The following is a 23,817-nucleotide window of genomic DNA, read 5'->3' as shown; positions in this document are numbered from 1 at the left end:
TTGCCATATATGATTTTTGGTAAATATTTTTTTTCTCAGTTGCTTGTTTGGCTATCTTATTGAAACTTGGGTGTATAATGGAAAGATGCTTCTTAACGTTCACCAAAAATGAAAAAAATTGGACGATAAATAATGGAGTTCACTTCTCGGCCATTAGCCGTCCCTTAGCAGTATATTTTCGTATGGTTTTTATGGTTGTATTCTCGTTTCTTTGGTCTCATTTGATAGAATGGAAGATATATTAAAGAAATAGATATGAATTTAATTGGTTTCATGACGAAAGGTACAGTGGAACCTCAAATATCGAACTTAATCCGTTCCAGAAGCTAGTTCTAAATTCGAAAAGTCTGAAAAGCAAAGCATTATTTCCCATGAGAAATAATGGAAATACAATTAATCCATTCCAGAAACCCAAAAATATTCACAAAAAAATACATTTTATAGAGGTTAATTATGGTTTTACATACAACAAATATAGTGTACAATTATATATTAATAAATTTAAATAAACATATAAAATAAATATATAAATATAAAATAACCTGAAGATAATGGCTTCGAAGACCAGCAGTCAGTCTTTAACCCTTTCAGGGTCGACAGGCCCTCTCAGAGACTTGTTCTCAGGGTCGGCCAAATTTAAAAAAAAAAAATTTTTTTTCTTATGAAAAGATAGAGAATCTTTTCCCAATCATAATGACACCAAAACTATGAAATTTGATGAAAAACTTACGGAATTATACTCTCGCAAAGTTAGCGGTCTCGACGATGCTTACACATCGGCTATTTTGCCCACTTTGAGCCCTATTTTCTGCCAATTCCAGTGTACTTGTCAACAAAAATCATAACTATTTCACTAGAACTCCATTTTTTCTATCGAATGAGTACAAGAAACCACCCATTTACCGATTTCAACTATCCAATACAGTGGTCAGAATTTAGCAATTTTGCCAATTTCACACAAATTTCAAAAGATGCCAATTTCCGAATAGAGTCCAGAATAAACAAGAAAGGACATTCCTGGCTCTAAATAACATTTCCTCTGTTCATTAGTCACGTCCCCACGCCCCTCTTACATTCTTTTGCTTTCCACTTTGAATTTTTATTCTCACAAAAAAAATAGATTTACTGTTATGCAGACTACTGTATTAGTGTAGAAATGGTATAAATAATATCGGCGCATTTGTGAGAGAATATTAGACTCGCCAGTTGACGTGTATTGGACGCATAGCATGATTTGTTTACTTTTGAACTTTGGTAAAAATCAAACATTTCTGCTACTTTGAGCTCAATTTCAAGGTACTTTTCTTCGTAAAACCAATCAAAATCATCTCAATTTCTGGAAAAGGGAAGTACAATGCCTGCACTCTAAAGGAGGGGTTCAGGATATTATCAGTTTGGAGGGATATGTTGTGTATCTTTATACGTATATGCTTCTAAACTGTTGTGTTCTGAGCACCTCTTCAAAAACAGTGATTATGTGTGAGTGAGGTGAAAATGTTGAATGATGATGAAAGTATTTTCTTCTTGGGGATTTTCTTTCTTTTTGGGTCACCCTGCCTCGGTGAGAGACGGCCGACTTGTTAAAAAAAAAAAAGTCTTCCATTCTATAAAATGAGACCAGGAAAACTAGAACACAACAATAAATACCATACGAAAATACAGTGCAAAGTCGCTGTTTTAATCCAAAAACACGGTCAAAGTTTTTTTTTCTCATTACGCACTGTGTGCTGCAGGATTTTTTTTGTACTGCGCACACTGACCACATAGACCCATTCTTTCATATGTAGGCCTACCAGCTTTCTCTCACTAGATTTGAGGGCGCTAGAATTTAGGCGCACTAGTATGTCAAAAACCCTGGTGCGTAAGCCGTACTAGTACGGCTGAAACCCTGAAAGGGTTAAAGCGGCAGACTCAGGTTCGACTCCTGACGGAGATTTCTTTGTATATTATGCAGAAGATTCAGAGTGTGGAAATTAGGAGAAGGTGTGGAGTTAATAAAAGTATTAGTCAGAGGGCTGAAGAGAGGTTGTTGAGGTGGTTTGGTCATTTAGAAAGAATGGATCAAAGTAGAATGACATGAAGAGCGTTTAAATCTGTAGGGGAAGGAAGGCAGGGTAGGGGTCGTCCTCGAAAAGGTTGGAAGGAAGGGGTAAGGGAGGTTTTATGGACAAGGGGCATTGGACTTCCAGCAGGCGTGCATGAGCGTGAATGGAAACAAATGGTATTTGGGACCTGACGATCTGTTGGAGTGCGAGCAGGGTAATATTTAGTGAAGGGTTTCAGGGAAACGAGTTATTTTTATATAGCCGGACTTGAGTCCTGGAAATGGGAAGTACAATGCCTGTATTCTAAAGGAGGGGTTCGGGATATTGGCAGTTTGGAGGGATATGTTGTGTATCTTTATATGTATATGCTTCTAAACTGTTGTGTTCTGAGCACCTCTGCAAAAACAGTGATTATGTGTGGGTGAGATGAAAGTGTTGAATGATTAAAGTATTTTCTTTTTGGGGATTTTCTTTCTTTTTGGGTCACCCTGCCTCGGTGGGAGAAGGCTGACTTGTTAAAAAAAAAAAATTACTGTCCTTTATTGAAGATTGATAATGGCATCAGGAAGATAGGGAGGAGAGAGGGAGTTGGGGTTAGTGTTTGGAAGGGGAATCCCTCTCCATAAGGACTAGGTATCAAAGCCCTCTCTGGGGTTACTTCCCTTCTCTGTCTTTTAATACCACTAGGACCAGCTTGATAGTCACTGGACCCCTGTCTTTCAAAATAACTGTCCACAGTCCTCTGTTTCTGGCGCCTCTTTAAGATTTCCCTAAAATGGGACATGGTTCTGTCACTGAACTTGTTGCAAAGATGGCTTGTTTCAGCTTGCTCATGGTGGTACTTCTCCACAAACATTTGGGCATCATTCCACTTGGCATGCAGCTTCCTTGCCTTTTCATGAATAATCGTCTCTGAAACACTATCACCTGCCATCTCTCTATCCTTGATCTACACCAGCAGCAACTTCTGAACCTGATCGATTGTCTGTGGTCTTGTTTTTTTTTTAACATATCAACACCTTTTGCAACATCAGCATCCTTAATTTATTCTTTCTTTGCCAGGATAGAACCGATGGTCGACTTGTTTTTCCCATACATCCTGGCACGCTCAACAAGTTTCACACCACTCTCATACTTCTGTATTATTTCCTTCTTCACATCTATGGTGTTTCTCACTTTCTTTACCACAGGGGTACCACTAGCAAGTTTCTTTGGGCTCATGTTAGCTTATTTCACAGTCCCACAAGCACTAAACACAATGAAATAATCGTAAAATGTTTGAATGAGAGTGCAGGTTAGTGCTCACTCAAGCATCAACAAAACCAGACTGGCTCACGGTGCCTGTGCGGGACATGGACAGAGCGGGCTGCCGGACAGGTCCGGTACCCGGCGGTTTGAAAATAGGGGCGAGTTCGATAATAGGGACAAAGTTGGTTCGAAAAAAGCAGTCGATTTTCGAAGAGTTTGATGAGCAATACGTTCGAAATTTGAGGTTCCACTGTACCTTGAAATTGAGCTAAGTCAAGTTGGTTAACTTCATTAAGTGTATTCTAACATAACCACTCTGTAATCCGGCAAACTCAATAATCAAGCAAACTACAGGTTCCAATGATGCCTGATTTGTGATGGCGGACCTGTAGATCATTATTGTTGCTAACTACATCAATATATTTTACAACTAAAATCTTTTAAACTATAGTAGTAGTATTTTCTGATGCTAGTCTTCATTCCAGATTGTTTCTAGCATATGTAGTAATTCTAATTGGGAACAATGGAGCTCAGCAAAGCTGCATATTCAAGGCTGTTGTAGCATTAACATCTTTCACATGACTACTTTCCTCTGTGTGCCTTGATAGTTCTTGTTCCTTCCAGTTAATGAGGCCTGGTCTGAGACCATATGGGCAGGGGATGAAGATCCCCAGAGCCATTAACAGATAAACCAGGTGATAGGAACTGAGAATAAAGACTGTTTCATGTAAATAAGATGTGAGGTGAGCTATGAAGGTGTATTCAGATAGTTTAGAAAATAAAGGAGGGCCACACATATACAGCTCCCTCTTGCTGGTGTTCCACATTTTTGTTGGCTTTCAGTTGAGCCATTGTTTGTTATATTTGGTGCTTTTACCGCTTTTCCACCATTATCGCTGTTTTCTTACAACAGTTGCATAAGGGAAGGGTGACTGGCTTCATATTTTAAGGCAAGTATTGTATGTACTGTATATTTATTTTACTTAACATGTATCTGTTTTAGGGTGTGTAGAAGAGAGGGAGACTACTTCCCAGTAAAAGTAGGTCTTAGACAGGGATGTGTAATGTCACCATGGTTGTTTAATATATTTATAGATGGGGTTGTAAAAGAAGTAAATGCTAGGGTGTTCAGGAGAGGGGTGGGATTAAACTATGGGGAATTAAATACAAAATGGGAATTGATAGTTGCTTTTTGCTGATGATATTGTGCTTATGGGAGATTCTAAAGAAAAATTGCAAAGGTTAGTGGATGAGTTTGGGAAGTGTGTGTAAAGGTAGAAAGTTGAAAGTGGACATAGAAAAGAGTAAGGTGATGAGGGTATCAAATGATTTAGATAAAGAAAAATTCGATATTAAATTGGGGAGGAGTATGGAAGAAGTGAATGTTTTCAGATACACTTGGGAGTTGACGTGTCGGCGGATGGATTTATGAAGGATGAGGTTAATCATAGAATTGACGAGGGAAAAAAGGTGAGTGGTGCGTTGAGGTATATGTGGAGTCAAAAAACGTTATCTATGGAGGCAAAGAAGGGAATGTATGAAAGTATAGTAGTACCAACACTCTTACATGGGTGTGAAGCTTGGGTTGTGAATGCAGCAGCGAGGAGGCGGTTGGAGGCAGTGGAGATGTCCTGTCTAAGGGCAATGTGTGGTGTAAATATTATGCAGAAAATTCGGAGTGTGGAAATTAGGAGAAGGTGTGGAGTTAATAAAAGTATTAGTCAGAGGGCTGAAGAGGGTTTGTTGAGGTGGTTTGGTCTTTTAGAGAGAATGGATCAAAGTAGAATGACATGGAGAGCGTATAAATCTGTAGAGGAAGGAAGGCGGGGTAGGGGTCGTCCTCGAAAAGGTTGGAAGGAAGGGGTAAGGGAGGTTTTGTGGGCGAGGGGCTTGGACTTCCAGCAGGCGTGCATGAGTGTGTTCGATAGGAGTGAATGGAGACGAATGGTATTTGGGACCTGACGATCTGTTGAGTGTGAGCAGGGTAATATTTAGTGAAGGGATTCAGGGAAACAGGTTATTTTTATATAGCCGGACTTGAGTCCTGGAAATGGGAAGTACAATGCCTGCACTCTAAAGGAGGGGTTCGGTATATTAGCAGTTTGGAGGGATATGTTGTGTATCTTTATACGTATATGCTTCTAAACTGTTGTGTTCTGAGCACCTCTGCAAAAACAGTGATTATGTGTGAGTGAGGTGAAAGTGTTAAATGATGATGAAAGTATTTTCTTTTTGGGGATTTTCTTTTGTTTTGGGTCACCCTGCCTTGGTGGGAGACTGCCGACTTGTTAAAAAAAAAATTTTTTTTTTTTTATTCCACCCACTGGTGATTTTTGCTTATCGTATAGGGCTGCGTACCTTACAGTTGTACATATGAGCCCTCCTGTATTTTGAAAATAAATGACAAAGCAAATAGAATAAGGTCATAAGATAAAATTCTTAAATAGTTCCAACATTAAAGAGTACATAACTAGATAGACATGTCTGAAAATACAAATAAAATAAGAATAAGCCAATATGATTAACACAGGTGAAAGAGGGAAGCATTACTAAGAATCAGGTACATAAAGAAATAGGAATATTGATATTAAAGGACATATTAGTTAGATGAGACCTTTCAAAAGAGGAAAGAATACAGTAGGGATAGGACAAATCCAAAATGTTTGCCAATACCGATACTAATACTTTTCCTATGTTTTTTACTTTTAAAATTATGATTGCCTTGTTCATTATTTATGGGAATGCTTATTTCTCAGTAGGTATTAAATAACTAAGGAAGGTTAAATATTAAGTAACTTAATTTCTCTGAGATGCAAATGTCATTACTTATTACAGGCACCACCGTGAGGCTTAAAAATTGAAAAAAAGAAACATCAAATTTCTGAATCTGTATACATATTTAGCAATCTGAGAAAGACATTCAGAAATCAGTTACAAAATAAGTTTGAATAATTTCCAGTTATATTAAACATGAAATTGAATGATCCAACACTTACAGTTCTGTTAATTTAAATCTTTAAATTATTTTGAAAACTGAAAAAAGCACTTTATTGTGATAACTGGAAAGTTAAAATTTAAAATTATATTTCAGAACTTGGGCAACCTCTTCATAATTAAACTAAATTAACTGACACATTTCTATTATATAGTTTAAAAAATTTCACTTTGATAAAAAACAATGAAAAATAAAAAATACATACACACTAATACCTGAAATTAAAAATAAATAATAAACATTTATATACAATGGACCCCCGGATTAAATCGTCATCAGAATAAGTAATATTCGGAATGAGTAACGTTTTTTCGTCAAAATATTGGCTCTGTGAACGTCACTGAGCTTGGTATGTCACTCGTGTCAGGGCCTGAGCTGCCCAGACACTCCATGTACAGTCAGCATGCCATTGTTTACCAGCCAGTGAGGACAATCCCATGTGTTCATACGATACATTTTGTATTATTCCATTCTTTTTAGTGCTTGTAACTGCTAAATAAGCCTCCATGGGCCCTAAGAAAGCTTCTAGTGCCAGCCAGCCCTTTGGTAAAGGGCTGAGAGAGAGGGAAGAATGTGCCTTTTTCAGTGATTCTGCAATATGTGCGATACTAAAGCAGCAGGAGTCTATAAAGGCTATAGCGCCAGCCAGCAATAAAGTGTAGCATTAACAGTGTAGCACGTAAGTTAAGCGATTAAGCGATAGAAAGAGGTCAGCACGAAATTGACTTCTACATTGTTGTTGGAGGTATATAGGGCTACTGAATAACACTGCTGCCTCTGCTGCTGCCTTCACTATGTAAGGGAAGTAACTCAAGATAAGGAATGGGTACCTGAAGTCTTTATGGAAGGGGATTCTCCTTCCAAACAATTGTAAACTCCTCCATCCTCTTCCCTCCTCTCGTCTTCCATACATCACCATGTCTTCAATAAAGGTAAATGTGAGGTTATTATTGTTTTATTCTTCATGTATCATTGTTTTCTGTGTCGTTAAATGCATATTTCATGTAGAAAACATTTTGTTTAATGCTTTTGGATGACTGAAACGGATTAATTGGATTTCCATTATTTCTCATGGGGAAAATTAATTCGGGATAAGTCACTCTCTCTGGAATGGATTAGTTACGTAATCCGGGGGTCCACTGTACATTAATAGTTAATATTAAAAATTCTCAGTTGAAGTTTAGTCGCTTTCGTGAAGTTTTTTGTTTTTACTAATTGTAAAAACAAACTTTATGAAAGTGACTGAAATGCTGGGAGGAAGGGGCTACCAGCCCCTTCCTCCTGGCAGTTTAGTCGCTTTTTATGACAAACACGGCTTATAGAGGAAGGATTCTTCTCCACTTACCCATGGAAATGAAATATTTTTTTTTTTAACAAACCAGCCGTATCCCACCGTGGCAGGGTGGCCCAAAAAGAAAAATGAAAGTTTCTCTTTTTAAATTTAGTAATTTATTCATGGGAAGGGGTTACTAGTACCATGAAATAATATTAGGAGAATAAAATAATGATAATGTAAATTGAAGATAAAGTAAAATAAATGACTATGATTCGTTCTTTGGGTCACTACCTGGATGCAGTGACAGTTGTATACCATTACTGTCATGAAGAGGGGTTGTTGAGGTGTTTTGGTCATATAGAGAGAATGGAACAAAGTAGAATGACTTACCTGGAGTTTACCTGGAGAGAGTTCCGGGGGTCAACGCCCCCGCGGCCCGGTCTGTGACCAGGCCTCCTTAGGTCAGTGTCCCAGGATCCGACCCACACCAGTCGACTAACACCCAGGTACCCATTTTACTGATGGGGAACATAGACAACAGGTTGAAAGAAACACGTCCAATGTTTCTACTCTGGCTGGGAATCGAACCCAGGCCCTCGCAGTGTGAAGCGAGAGCGTTAACCACCAGGCCACCAGAGCCCCACTTGGAGAGCATATAAATCTGTAGGGGAAGGAAGGTGGGGTAGGGGTTGTCCTTGAAAAGGTTGAAGGGAGGGGGTAAAGGAGGTTATGTAAGTGAGGGGCTTGGATTTCCAGCAGGCATGCAGGAGCGTGTTAGATAGGAGTTAATAGAGATGGATAGTTTTTGGGACCCAGTGAGCTGTTGGAGTGTGAGCAGGGTAGTATTTTTTGAAGGGATTCAGGGAAACCGGTTAGCCAGACTTGAGTCCTGGAAATGGGAAGTACAGTGCTTGCACTTGAAAGGAGGGGTTTGGGATATTGGCAGTTTGGAGTGACTGTCTAAACTGTCATATCTGGGTACCTCTGCAGAGACACGTGATTATGTATGAGTGATGGTGAAATGTTGAATGATAATGAAAGTTTTATTCTTTCTTTTTGGGTTTTTCTTTCTTTTTGGGTCACCCTGCCTCAGTGGGAAATGGCTGACGTGTTAAAAAAAAATGTATGAAAGAGGGGAAGGTACCTAGGGATTGGCAGAGAGCATGTATAATTCCTTTATATAAAGGGAAGGGGGACAAAAAAGATTGTAAAAATTATGGGGGAATAAGTTTACTGAATATTCCAGGTAAAGTGTATGGTAGGGTTATTATGAAGGAATTAGAAGACAGAGAGCAGGATTGCAAATGAACACAGAGGCTTTAGAATGGGTAGGGAATGTATAGATTAGGTGTTTACATTGAAGCATATATGTGAACAGTATTTAGATAAAGGTAGAGAAGTTTTCATTGCATTAATGGATTTAGAAAAGGCATATGACAGAGAGGATAAGGGAGCAATGTGGCAGGTGTTGCAAGTGTATGGAATGAATTACTAGGAATGCCTTCAAGTCTTGAACATGTACTCATTGGAGTGGAAGAGAGAGAGAGAGAATGATAATATATACCTGGAAAGTACTCGAGGGCCTGGTCCGAAATCTGCACACTGCCATAACAACATAATGGAGTGAGAGAGATGGGAGGAAGTGTAAAATAAACCCAGTGAGGAGCAGGGTGCGGTGGGGACAATAAGGGAACACTGTATCAACATCTAGGGTTCCAGACTATTCAACATCTTACCAGAAGATATCAGAAACACGGCTGGAATAAGTGTATAAGCCTTCAAGAGGAAACTGGACAAGTATCTTCACCAGATGCCAAATCAACCAGGCTGTGATGAATATGTTGGGCAGTGGGCCTCCAGCAGCAACAGCCTGGTTGATCAGGAAAGCACTGGACTAGCCTGGCCTATGGCCGGGCTCCGAGAGTAGTTAAACTGTCGAAACTCTTCAAAGGTAAAGGAAGGTAGTAAGTTACTAAATGCTGTAAAGATATTTTATGAGGATATTGAAGCTCAGGCTAGGGTGTTTAGGAGAGAGGGAGATTACTTAGACAGGTCTTAGACAGGGATGTGTAATGTCACCATGGTTGTTTACCATGTTTATAGATGGGGTTGTAAAAGAAGTAAATGCTAGGGTGTTGGAGAGAGGGGTAGGATTAAATTATGGGGAATCAAATACAGAATGGGAGTCGACACAGTTACTTTTTGCTGATGATACTGTGCTTTTGGGAGCTTCTAAAGAAAAGTTGCAAAAGTTAGTGGACAAGTTTGGGAGGGTGTGGAAAGATAGAAAGTTGAAAGTGAATATAGATAAGAGTAAGGTGATGAGGGTATCAAACGATTTAGATAGAAAAATTTGATATAGTGGAGGGAGTGTGGATGAAGTGAATGTTTTCAGATATTTGGGAGTTGACTTGTCAGCGAATGGGTTTATGAAGGATGAGGTAAACCATAGACTTGATGAAGGAAAATAAGCGAGTGGTGCGTTAAGGTATCTGTGGAGACTAACGTTATCCATGGAGGCAAAGAAGGGAATGTACGACAGTATAGTGGTACCAACACTCTTACATTGGTGTGAAGCACGTGTTGTAAATGCTGCCGTGAGGAGGCGGCTGGAGGCAGTGGGGATGTTGTGTCTAAGGGCAATGTGTGGTGTAGATATTATGCAGGGAATTCGTAGTGTCGAAATTAGGAGAAGGTGTGGAGTTATTAAAAGTACATGTATTAGTCAGAGGGCTGAAGAGGGGCTGTTGAAGTGGTTTGGTCATTTAGGGAGAATGGAACAAAGTAGAATGACTTGGAGAGTGTATAAATCAATTGGAGAAGGAAGGCGGGGTAGGGGTCATCCCTGTATAGGTTGGAGGGAGGAGGTAAAGCAGGTTTTATGGGCGAGGGGCTTGGACTTCCAGCAAGTGTGTGAGAGTATGTTAGTGAATGAAGACAAATGGTTTGTGGGACCTGATGAGCTATTGGAATGTGAGCAGGGTAATATTTTGCGAAGGGATTCAGGGAAGCCCGTTAGCCGGATTTGAGTCCTGGAAATGGGAAGTACAATGCCTGCACTTTAAAGGAGGGGTTTAGGATATTGGCAGTTTAGAGGGACTTCTAAACTGTCGTTTCTGAGGTCTGCAAAGACAGTGATTATGTATGAATGATGGTGAAAGTGTTGAATGATGATGAAAGTTTTTTTGTTTCTTTTTGGGTCACCCTACCTCAGTGGGAAATGGCCGACATGTTAAAAATAAAAGAAAGTTGTAGTATAGAGTTAATAATATTGGTGTACAAGGGGTGATAATTTTTTTAATAGATAAGGCAGCTTTTCATTATTATTATTATTATTATTATTATTATTTTATTATCACACTGGCCGATTCCCACCAAGGCAGGGTGGCCCGAAAAAGAAAAACTTTCACCATCATTCACTCCATCACTGTCTTGCCAGACGGGTGCTTTACACTACAGTTTTTAAACTGCAACATTAACACCCCTCCTTCAGAGTGCAGGCACTGTACTTCCCATCTCCAGGACTCAAGTCCGACCTGCCGGTTTCCCTGAATCATTTCGCCCTACATCATATCTTGTATACTTATTTATCCTCTTTTTCTTAAAATATGTATTACCTATAACTAAACCCCTTTCTATACAAAGTTCAATCAAAGGGCTCCCATTATTATTTATACCTGGCACCCCAAACTTAGCTACCACACCCTCTCTAAAAGTTTCTCCTACTTAGCATTCAGATCCCCTACCACAATGACTCTCTCACTTGGTTCAAAGGCTCCTATACATTCACTTAACATCTCCCAAAATCTCTCTCTCTCCTCTACATTCCTCTCTTCTCCAGGTGCATACACGCTTATTATGACCCACTTTTCGCATCCAACCTTTACTTTAATCCACATAATTCTTGAATTTACACATTCATATTCTCTTTTCTCCTTCCATAACTGATCCTTCAACATTACTGCTACCCCTTCCTTTTCTCTAACTCTCTCAGATACTCCAGATTTAATCCCATTTATTTCCCCCCACCGAAACTCCCCTACCCCCTTCAACTTTGTTTCGCTTAGGGCCAGGACATTCAACTTCTTTTCATTCATAACATCAGCAATCATCTGTTTCTTGTCATCCGCACTACATCAACGCACATTCAAGCATCCCAGTTTTATAAAGTTTTTCTTCTTCTCTTTTTTAGTAAATGTCTACAGGAGAAGGGGTTACTAGCCCATTGCTCCCGGCATTTTAGTTGCCTCATACGACACGCATGGCTTACGGAGGAAAGATTCTTTTCCACTTCCCCCATGGACAATAGAAGAAATAAGAACAAGAGCTATTTAGAAAAAGGGGAAAAACCTAGATGTATGTATATATATGTGCATGTGCGTGTCTGTGAAGTGTGACCAAAGTGTAAGTAGTAGTAGCAAGATATCCCTGTTATCTAGCATGTTTATGAGACAGAAAAAGAAACCAGCAATCCTACCATCATGCAAAACAGTTACAGGTTTCTGTTTCACAGTCATCTGGCAGGACGGTAGTACTTCCCTGGGTGGTTGCTGTCTACCAACCTACTATTATTATTATTATTATTATTATTTTTTTTTTTTTTTTTTTTCTTCAATAAGTCGGCCATCTCCCACCGAGGCAGGGTAACCCAAAGAGAAAGAAAATCCCCAAAAAGAAAATACTTTCATCATCTTTCAACACTTTCACTTCACTCACACATAATCACTGTTTTTGCAGAGGTGCCCAGAATACAACAGCTTAGAAGTATATACGTATAAAAATACACAATATATCTCTCCAAACTGCCAATATCCCAAACCCCTCCTTTAGAGTGCAGGCATTGTACTTCCCATTTCCATGACTCAAGTCCGGTTATATAAAATAACCGGTTTCCCTGAATCCCTTCACTAAATATTGCCCTGCTCACACTTCAACAGATCGTCAGGTCTCAAATACCATTTGTCTCCATTCACTCTTATCGAACATGCTCACGCACGCTTGCTGGAAGTCCAAACCCCTCGCCCACAACACCTCCTTTAACCCCTCCCTCCAACCTTCTCGAGGACGACCCCTACCCCGCCTTCCTTCCCCTACAGATTTATACGCTCTCCATGTCATTCTACTTTGATCCATTCTCTCTAAATGACCAAACCACCTCAACAAACCCTCTTCAGCCCTCTGACTAATACTTTTATTAACTCCACACCTTCTCCTAATTTCCACACTCCGAATTTTCTGCATAATATTTACACCACACATTGCTCTTAGACAGGACATCTCCACTGCCTCCAACTGCCTCCTCGCTGCTGCATTCACAACCCAAGTTTCACACCCATACAAGAGTGTTGGTACTACTATACTTTCATACATTCCCTTCTTTGTCTCCATAGATAACTTTTTTGCCTCCACATGTACCTCAATGCACCACTCGCCTTTTTTCCTTCATCAATTCTATGATTAACCTCATCCTTCATAAATCCATCCACTGACACGTCAACTCCCAAATATCTGAAAACATTCACTTCTTCCATACTCCTCCTCCCCAATTTGATATCCAGTTTTTCTTTATCTAAATAATTTGATACTATTATTATTGTTATTATTATTATTATTATTATTATTTTTTTTTTTTTTTTTTTTTTCAACAAGTCGGCCGATTCCCACCAAGGCAGGGTGGCCCGAAAAAGAAAAACTTTCACCATCAGTCACTCCATCACTGTCTTGCCAGAAGGGTGCTTTACACTACATTTTTTAAACTGCAACATTAACACCCCTCCTTCAGAGTGCAGGCACTGTACTTCCCATCTCCAGGACTCAAGTCCGGCCTGCCGGTTTCCCTGAACCCCTTCATAAATGTTACTTTGCTCACACTCCAACAGCACGTCAAGTATTAAAAACCATTTGTCTCCATTCACTCCTATCAAACACGCTCACGCATGCCTGCTGGAAGTCCAAGCCCCTCGCACACAAAACCTCCTTTACCCCCTCCCTCCAACCTTTCCTAGGCCGACCCCTACCCCGCCTTCCTTCCACTACAGACTGATACACTCTTGAAGTCACTCTGTTTCGCTCCATTCTCTCTACATGTCCGAACTACCTCAACAACCCTTCCTCAGCCCTCTGGACAACAGTTTTGGTAATCCCGCACCTCCTCCTAACTTCCAAACTACGAATTCTCTGCATTATATTCACACCACACCATTATTTTATTATTATTATTATTATTATTTGTATTAATGAGGCTATAATTGAAAGCTACTTTGTTTTCATCCTAACAGGTTTTGTATTTATATTGAAAACAAAATTGTTAGTGTTTAATCAGTATTTCCACTTTTAGATATTTATACCCTTGTGTACAGTTGAAAATTAAATTTTTTCATTTTAGTTCCCAACTCCAGAAGCAGTAATGAGAATTCCAATCATGAAGAAAATGGTAAACCAGTACAGCACTCTTAAGGGTTTGAAGGGAACTGGACGGAAACTTGTTCATACCATGGATCAAGTCCTGAAGAAACTTTCCTTACAACAGATTGAGGTAATCTAAGTAGCTGTTTCTGTTAAATATATTGAACATTCTTTTAGTATATAAAATCTGTGATATTTTATTTAAAGTTTTAAGTCTTAAATGGTGTGTTCTTTCAGGTTATACCTAATGTTAATCTGCGAGAAGATATATTGAAGCGTAATGAGCGTATGGTAGAGAAGAATATACTAGCTAAAATGACACCAGAGGAGAAGGAGGAATATCTTAAACAAAAGGTATGGTTGCTTCATGGTGGCAGAATAAATTCTGAAAGGTATGAGGATATAGAGTAATGTAGTTTGATACATTAAGGATTAAATTTTTGTAATAAGCCTATAATCATAAATGGTCTCATCAATAACCATAGGGTTTTGGCTTTGCCTAATGCTTTACTTAGATACAGAAACATTGTAGCGACACTTTAGCAGTAGCTTGAATAAGTTACTATGATAATGACTAATATCCTCTCAAGATGCTAGTGAAGGACTCTTAACTCAAGGAATTGGACCTGTCCTCCCCTTCCTCGGATCTAACCTGAATGTCTCTCATTCCCCTAGGCAATATATGGCTCCTATGGGTTTAGTAATTCCCCATGAATGTAATGGTAATATTTGTGTGTGCAAATAACCCTTGCAGCTAATGCTCATCTATTAAATCTAAGCATACCCTTCAAGAACCTCAATAGAGTCTGGGTGCCCTGTGGCCCGGTGGCTAAAGCTCTTGCTTCACATGGTGAGGGGTCCAGGCTTTATTCCTGGCGAAGGTAGAAACATTGGGCGTGTTTCCTTACACCAGTTGTCTGTGTTCACCCATCAGTATAAAACAGGTACCTGGGTGTTAGTCGACTGGTGTGGGTCGCATCCTGGGACAAAACTGATCTAATTTGCCCAAAATGCTCTGCATAACAAGGGGCTTTCTATATAGTAATATATCATTGATGTCAGCTAGTCCTGTATACCTTGTACTTTTTTTTTTTTTTAAACACGTCAGCCGTTTTCCACTGAGGCAGGTTGACCCAAAAAAGAAAGAATAACCCAAAAAGAAAGGAAAAACTTTCATCATTCAACACTTTCACCATCACTCATACATAATCGCTGTCTTTGCAGAGGCACTCAGGTACGACAGTTTAGACATCCCTCCAAACTGTCAATATACTAAACCCCTCCTTTAAAATGCAAGTGCAGGCATTGTACTTCCCATTTCCAGGACTCAAGTCCGGCTAACTAGTTTCCCTGAATCCCTTCACAAAATATTACCCTGCTCACTCTCCAACAGTTCATCAGGTCCCAAAAACCATTTGTCTCCATTTACTACTATCTAACATGCTCACACACGCTTCCTGGAAGTCCAAGCCCCTTGCCAACTAAACCTCCTTTACTCCCTCCCAACGTTTTTGGGGACGACCTCTACCCCGCTTTCTTTTCCCAATAGATTTATACGCTCTCCAAGTCATTCTACCTTGTTCCATTCTCTCTAAATGACCAAACCACCTCAGCAGCCCCTCTTCAGCCCTCTGACTAATTTTTTTTTTTTTTTTTTTTTTTCAACAAGTCGGCCGTCTCCCACCGAGGCAGGGTGACCCAAAAAAGAAAGAAAATCCCCAAAAAGAAAATACTTTCATCATCATTCAACACTTTCACCACACTCGCACATTATCACTGTTTTTGCAGAGGTGCTCAGAATACAACAGTCTAGAAGCATAAACATATAAAGATACACAACATATCCCTCCAAACTGCCAATATCTCTGACTAATACATTTAGTAATTCCACACCACCTCCTAATTTCCACACTTCGAATTCCCTTCAAAATATTTACACCACACACATTACCCTTAGACACGACATCTCCACTGCCTCCAGCCGCTTCCTCGCTGCAGCATTTACAACCCATGCTTAGACCCATATAAGAGTGTTGGTACCACTATACTCTCGTACATTCCCTTTGCATCCATGGATAACTTTCTTTGTCTCCACAGATACCTCAATGCATTACTGTCCTTTTTTCCTTCATCAGTTCTATGGTTTACCTCATCCTTCATTAAGGAGGATTCAACCAGATGGCGACTGTTGAAGTTGGAAGTAGAGAAGACAGTTTTAGCAGAAGACTAGTCAGTAGGATAGCTGTGATCTCTGACATGTCAGAAAAGAGCATTGTTACTGTTGGCAAGCCTAACACTACTTTTGTGCTCCCTAAGTCTGTCAGAAAGAGATTGGCCAGTTTCTCCAAAGTATTGATCATAGTGATCACAGCCATCCTATTAACTGGTCTTCTGCTAAAACTGTCTTCCCTACTTCCACTTTCAACAGTCGCCATCTGGTTGAATCCTCCCTAATACACAACTTTCCTTATATGAATCTTAGTCCTGGCTTTATCTCTCTAGATGCCTTCCTTTCCCACTACATTGTAAAATGCTTCAAACTTCAGAACACTCGTGACTTAACCTGATTCCTCCTTTTTTTTTTCTTCTTCTCCTTCTTTCCCTTTCTTCTTTCCTTTTTTTCCTTTGGGTTGTCTTTCTGATGCCTTGTGTATTTGTTCCTTCTTTATTTATTTATTTACTTTTTCTCCCCTCTGTGTTCTTGCTCTTACCCTCTGTGGGTACCTGCTCCCTTGCAGCAGTGCTCCTCTTTCTTAGTATTTGACTGGCTCCTCCTTACTACCTTCCCCACTGCTACTACCTTCTACCTCTACTGCTACTGCTGCTGCTGCTGCCGCTGCTTGCTGCTGCTACTAACTACTACCACCGCCGCCTGCCTATATATACCCCTCCTTCTCTCCTTTTCATTAGTGTGACTTTGTAAATGGTCCAAGTTGGACAGAAACAGTGTCGTAAGCTCCTCTCTTCTATGTGCGGGTTATTTGTGTATCATTCCAGTCACAGTATTGTGCCTTTTTTTTGTTACACTGACCTAATTTTCCCAAGGGACTTTCTATGTAGTAGTATGTCATTGATGTCAGCCAGGCCTGTATACCATGTACTTGTAGTAAATTAAAGATATTATTATTATTAACTGTAGCTTCAGCTAGATAAGGATCTGATATATCCATTGCCCCTCTATAAACATGTAGAAATAAAGATATTATTCTTCTGCTTACAACAAACTGGCCGTATCCCACCGATGTAGCGTGGCCCCAAAATAAAAATGAAAGTTTCTCTTTTTAAATTTTGTAATTTATACAGGAGAATGGGTTACTAGCCCCTTGCTCATGGCATTTTAGCCGCCTCTTACGACACACATGGCTTGCGGAGAAAGAATTCTGTTCCACTTCCCCAGGGAGATAAGAGGAAATAAACAAAAACAAGAACTAGTAAGAAATACATATATAAGAAAATCCAGAGGGGTGTGTATGTATATATGCTTGTATATGTATGTGTAGTGTGACCTAGGTGTAAGTAAAAGTAGCAAGACACACCTGAAATCTTGCATTGTTTATGAGACAGAGAAAAGACACCAACAATCCTACCATCATGAAAAACAATACAGGCTTCTGTTTTACACTCACTTGGTAGGACGGTAGTACCTTCCTGGGCAGTTGCTGTCTACCAACCTACTACAGTACCTAGAATTATTATTATTAGTAGTAGTAGTTATAGTAGTAGTACTATCAAAATACTGTTTGGCATCATTTATTGAATTAACAAAAACCATCTAGTTAAAGGTCATAGGCCTCTTACCAGGATGTTTTCAAATCTGTTTGACTGTCATCTCCAAATAATTGTTGGGTGAATAATAATTGAGAATCTACCCTACTTGCATGGAATCTATTTACTATTGAGGATTATGTTGATGTTATAAACTGGTAAAAAATTTATGTGAAATACAACATCCATCATTGTTTTCTACAGGCTAAAGAGGAAGCAAAGAAGCGTCTGCAGTCCAAACGTGAACAAAATCGGAAGATGGAAGACAAAATTCTTAGCAACCTGAAACCACTTCCACAACCACAACTTGTCCCTACTCCTGAGGTAGGTAACCAATTATTTTTTTCCTCTCCCCACTAGCTAAGTTATCTATGAAAGACACTTAACTATGTCCTTAATTTTTTATATAATTATTTCCTCTGAAAAAATGATAACAGGTTTCCCTAATATAGCATCAGGTTTCCAGTTTGACTTGAAGGATCACTTGGAAATTATTATTGAATATTACCACCTGCTGGTTTGGCTATCATATGAATGATAGTTCCCATGTACTTGCACTAATATTTTGTTTTAGCTTTTAGCTCATTTTTGTTTTCCCAAGATCATATATAATATCACTATTACTGTATGTCAATAATCAGGTTAATATTTACATTTTATTAGAAATAATAATCAGAACAAAAAAAGATTTGGGCTTGAAAAAGCCATTGAACTAGGTATGCACTGGATAATGGAATGTTTATGGGTTGCTCTTCAGTAAATGGATGGTCAAAATTCATGAATACGGGAGGCTGCAGATTTGCAGAGATGTCTTTAGTTAGTTTTGAGCTTTCCTTCTATTGCATCCTGGCCTGAGGTCAGGCTTCCTTGGCGACTACTTACCAATTGTGTTTAATTGGTAGGTAAGTTTGGGGTGCCAGGTGTAAATGATAATGGGAGCCCTTTGATTGAACTTTGTATAGAAAGGGGTTTAGTTATAAGGTAATACATATTTTAAGAAACAGAGGATAAATAAGTATACAAGATATGATGTAGGGCAAAATGACAGTAGCTTGTTGGATTATGTATTGGTAGATAAAAGACTGTTGAGTAGACTTCAGGATGTACATGTTTATAGAGGGGCCACAGATATATCAGATCACTTTTTAGTTGTAGCTACACTGAGAGTAAAAGATAGATGGGATACAAGGAGAATAGAAGCATCAGGGAAGAGAGAGGTGAAGGTTTATAAACTAAAAGAGGAGGCAGTTAGGGTAAGATATAAACAGCTATTGGAGGATAGATGGGCTAATGAGAGCATAGGCAATGGGGTCGAAGAGGTATGGGGTAGGTTTAAAAATGTAGTGTTAGAGTGTTCAGCAGAAGTTTGTGGTTACAGGAAAGTGAGTGCGGGAGGGAAGAGGAGTGATTGGTGGAATGATGATGTAAAGAGAGTAGTAAGGGAGAAAAAGTTAGCATATGAGAAGTTTTTACAAAGTAGAAGTGATGCAAGGAGGAGAGTAAATGGAGAAAAAGAGAGAGGTTAAGAGAGTGGTGAAGCAGTGTAAAGAGAGAGCAAATGAGAGGGTGGGTGAGATGTTATCAACAAATTTTGTTGAAAATAAGAAAAAGCTTTGGAGTGAGATTAACAAGTTAAGGAAGCCTAGAGAACAAATGGATTTGTCAGTTAAAAATAGGAGAGGAGAGTAATTAAATGGAGAGTTAGAGGTATTGGGAAGATGGAAGGAATATTTTGAGGAATTGTTAAATGTTGATGAAGATAGGGAAGCTGTGATTTTGTGTATAAGGCAAGGAGGAATAACATCTTGCAGGAGTGAGGAAGAGCCAGTTGTGAGTGTGGGGGAAGTTCGTGATGCAGTAGGTAAAATGAAAGAGGGTAAGGCAGCCGGGATTGATGGGATAAAGATAGAAATGTTAAAAGCAGGTGGGGATATAGTTTTGGAGTGGTTGGTGCTATTATTTAATAAATGTATGGAAGAGGGTAAGGTACCTAGGGATTGGCAGAGAGCATGCATAGTTCCTTTGTATAATGGCAAAGGGGACAAAAGAGAGTGCAAAAATTATAGAGGGATAAGTCTGTTGAGTATACCTGGTAAAGTGTATGGTAGAGTTATTATTGAAAGAATTAAGAGTAAGATGGAGAATAGGATAGCAGATGAACAAGGAGGCTTTAGGAAAGGTAGGGGGTGTGTGGACCAGGTGTTTACAGTGAAACATATAAGTGAACAGTATTTAGATGAGGCTAAAGAGGTTTTTGTGGCATTTATGGATTTGGAAAATGCGTATGACAGGGTGGATGGGGGGGCAATGTGGCAGGTGTATGGTGTAGGAGGTAGGTTACTGAAAGCAGTGAAGAGTTTTTATGAGGATAGTGAGGCTCAAGTTAGAGTATGTCGGAAAGAGGGAGATTATTTCCCAGTAAAAGTAGGCCTTAGACAAGGATGTGTGATGTCACCGTGGTTGTTTAATATATTTATAGATGGGGTTGTAAGAGAAGTAAATGCGAGGGTCTTGGCAAGACGCGTGGAGTTAAAAGATAAAGAATCACACAAAGTGGGAGTTGTCACAGTTGCTCTTTGCTGATGACACTGTGCTCTTGGGAGATTCTGAAGAGAAGTTGCAGAGGTTGGTGGATGAATTTGGTAGGGTATGCAAAAGAAGAAAATTAATAGTGAATACAGGAAAGAGTAAGGTTATGAGGATAACAAAAAAGATTAGGTGATGAAAGATTGGATATCAGATTGGAGGGAGAGAGTATGGAGGAGGTGAATGTATTCAGATATTTGGGAGTGGACGTGTCAGCAGATGGGTCTATGAAAGATGAGGTGAATCATAGAATTGATGAGGGGAAAAGGGTGAGTGGTGCACTTAGGAGTCTGTGGAGACAAAGAACTTTGTCCTTGGAGGCAAAGAGGGGAATGTATGAGAGTATAGTTTTACCAACGCTCTTATATGGGTGTGAAGCATGGGTGATGAATGTTGCAGCGAAGAGAAGGCTGGAGGCAGTGGAGATGTCATGTCTGAGGGCAATGTGTGGTGTGAATATAATGCAAAGAATTCATAGTTTGGAAGTTAGGAGGAGGTGCGGGATTGCCAAAACAGTTGTCCAGAGGGTTGAGGAAGGGTTGTTGAGGTGGTTTGGACATGTAGAGAGAATGGAGTGATACAGAATGACTTCAAGAGTGTATCAGTCTGTAGTGGAAGGAAGGCGGGGTAGGGGTCGGCCTAGGAAAGGTTGGAGGGAGGGGGTAAAAGAGGTTTTGTGTGCAAGGGGCTTGGACTTCCAGCGGGCATGCGTGAGCGTGTTTGATAGGAGTGAATGGAGACAAATGGTTTTTAATACTTGACGTGCTGTTGGAGTGTGAGCAAAGTAACATTTATGAAGGGGTTCAGGGAAACCGGCAGGCCGGACTTGAGTCCTGGAGATGGGAAGTACAGTGCCTGCACTCTGAAGGAGGGGTGTTAATGTTGCAGTTTAAAAACTGTAGTGTAAAGCACCCTTCTGGCAAGACAGTGATGGAGTGAATAATGGTGAAAGTTTTTCTTTTTCGGGCCACCCTGCCTTGGTGGGAATCGGCCAGTGTGTTAATAAAAATAAAAAATAATTTTATTTCTGATTAAAAACATTTTCAATATTTTTTACTTTTTAGGAGATCCCCAATTCTCTGTTTGGTGATGTGGCCATGGTAGTAGAGTTCATAGAGTGCTACCATGGTATTGTTCATACAGACAAGAAGAAATCTATTTCCTGTAGTCAGCTGATGCAAGCACTTGCGGCTGGACCTATTGGCTTAAAGTATGTGGCAGAGGTGATGTGTCTTATTCTGCATCTCATCATAGATGATGTCCGATTGGGTGGTATGAAGGTTAGTCTATATTTATGGTAATTTTTTTTATATAATTTGATTTATTGTTTTATAGTATTTTTTAATTGAATTACAAAATATATCTTTTAATAATTTGAGGAAATATATACAGAATGCTCGTAGCATGCACTTATGTAGTGCATTTTTAATAGAACACTATTTATATGTCTTCTTCTTTCAACAAACTGGCTGTATCCCACCAAGGCAGGGTGGCCCAAAAAGAAAAATGAAAGCATCTCTTTTTAAATTTAGTAATTTATACAGGAGAAAGGGTTACTAGCCCCTTGCTCCCGGCATTTTAGTCGCCTTTTATGACACGCATGACTTACAAGTGTGAGAGTACTTGTGGTTGGGGATTTCAATGCTGGGCTAATCTGGGGGGGGGTCATTGGTCTAATCCGGGGCGGGGGGCCCCGGACCTGCTCCGCATGGGTCAGTAGGCCTGTTGCAGTGTTCCTTTCTTATGTTCTTATGTAACCCACACCTCCACCTTGCTTGTTTATCTATGATTTCATGCTTTTATTCCATGGAAATCATCCTCTTTTTCTTCTCGGCACTGTCCTTTGCACTTACTTTCTTAGGATCCATGGTTAGAAAAAAGAAATTTGGCCAAATAACTATAAAAATGCAAGCAGAGCATGAAAAAATGCTTCCACAGTGAGGTAAACAGTGCCCTGCTCCAACTAGAGGCAACTTTTTGAAGTTCCTCCTATTATTATTATTACTATCATATTGTGATATAATGTTGGAGTGGTTGGTACTTTTGTTTAATAAATGTATGAAAGAAGGGAAGGTACCTAGGGATTGGCAATGAGCATGTATAATCCCTTTATATAAAGGGAAAGGGGACAAAAGAGATTGTAAAAATTATAGAGGAATAAGTTTACTGAGTATACCAGGAAAAGTATACGGTAGGGTTATAATTGAAAGAATTAGAGGTAAGACAGAATGTAGAATTGCGGATGAGCAAGGAGGCTTCAGAGTGGGTAGGGGATGTGTAGATCAAGTGTTTACATTGAAGCATATATGTGAACAGTATTTAGATAAAGGTAGGGAAGTTTTTATTGCATTTATGGATTTAGAAAAGGCATATGATAGAGTGGATAGAGGAGCAATGTGGCAGATGTTGCAAGTTTATGGAATAGGTGGTAAGTTACTAAATGCTGTAAAGAGCTTTTATGAGGATAGTGAGGCTCAGGTTAGGGTGTGTAGAAGAGAGGGAGAATACTTCCCGGTAAAAGTAGGTCTTAGACAGGGATGTGTAATGTCACCATGGTTGTTTAATATATTTATAGATGGGGTTGTAAAAGAAGTAAATGCTAGGGTGTTCGGGAGAGGGGTGGGATTAAATTATGGGGAATCAAATTCAAAATGGGAATTGACACAGTTACTTTTTGCTGATGATACTGTGCTTATGGGAGATTCTAAAGAAAAATTGCAAAGGTTAGTGGATGAGTTTGAGAATGTGTGTAAAGGTAGAAAGTTGAAAGTGAACATAGAAAAGAGTAAGGTGATGAGGGTATCAAATGATTTAGATAAAGAAAAATTGGATATCAAATTGGGGAGGAAGAGTATGTAAGAAGTGAATGTTTTCAGATACTTGGGAGTTGACGTGTCGGCGGATGGATTTATGAAGGATGAGGTTAACATAGAATTGATGAGGGAAAAAAGGTGAGTGGTGCGTTGAGGTATATGTGGAGTCAAAAAACGTTATCTATGGAGGCAAAGAAGGGAATGTATGAAAGTATAGTAGTACCAACACTCTTATATGGATGTGAAGCTTGGGTGGTAAATGCAGCAGCGAGGAGACGGTTGGAGGCAGTGGAGATGTCCTGTCTAAGGGCAATGTGTGGTGTAAATATTATGCAGAAAATTCGGAGTGTGGAAATTAGAAGGTGTGGAGTTAATAAAAGCATTAGTCAGAGGGCAGAAGAGGGGTTGTTGAGGTGGTTTGGTCATTTAGAGAGAATGGATCAAAGTAGAATGACATGGAAAGCATATAAATCTATAGGGGAAGGAAAGAGGGGTAGGGGTCGTCCTCGAAAGGGTTGGAAAGAGGGGGTAAAGGAGGTTTTGTGGGCGAGGGGCTTGGACTTCCAGCAAGCGTGCATGAGCGTGTTAGATAGGAGTGAATGGAGACGAATGATACTCGGGACCTGACGATCTGTTGGAGTGTGAGCAGGGTAATATTTAGTGAAGGGATTCAGGGAAACCGGT

General features: G+C 39.6%; 1 protein-coding gene across 3 annotated transcripts in view; it reads left to right on the top strand.

Annotated features, from left to right (window-relative positions):
- Nucleotides 1–23,817, top strand: part of LOC128693317 (tyrosine-protein kinase BAZ1B) — a 304,346-nt gene that overhangs the window by 33,512 nt on the left and 247,017 nt on the right. For all 3 annotated transcript variants that reach the window (XM_053782935.2, XM_053782936.2, XM_053782937.2), the window contains exons 6-9: nt 13,950–14,099; nt 14,207–14,323; nt 17,939–18,058; nt 21,385–21,600. In XM_053782935.2, the coding sequence (XP_053638910.1) occupies nt 13,950–14,099; nt 14,207–14,323; nt 17,939–18,058; nt 21,385–21,600 (603 nt within the window). The remainder of the gene's footprint in view (nt 1–13,949; nt 14,100–14,206; nt 14,324–17,938; nt 18,059–21,384; nt 21,601–23,817) is intronic.

Source organism: Cherax quadricarinatus, chromosome 28 (genome assembly GCF_038502225.1).
Source record: "Cherax quadricarinatus isolate ZL_2023a chromosome 28, ASM3850222v1, whole genome shotgun sequence".
Classification (NCBI taxonomy): Eukaryota; Metazoa; Arthropoda; class Malacostraca; order Decapoda; family Parastacidae; genus Cherax; species Cherax quadricarinatus.
The sequence above is the reverse complement of the archived record's forward strand: the minus strand, read 5'-3'. Positions and strand labels throughout refer to the sequence as shown.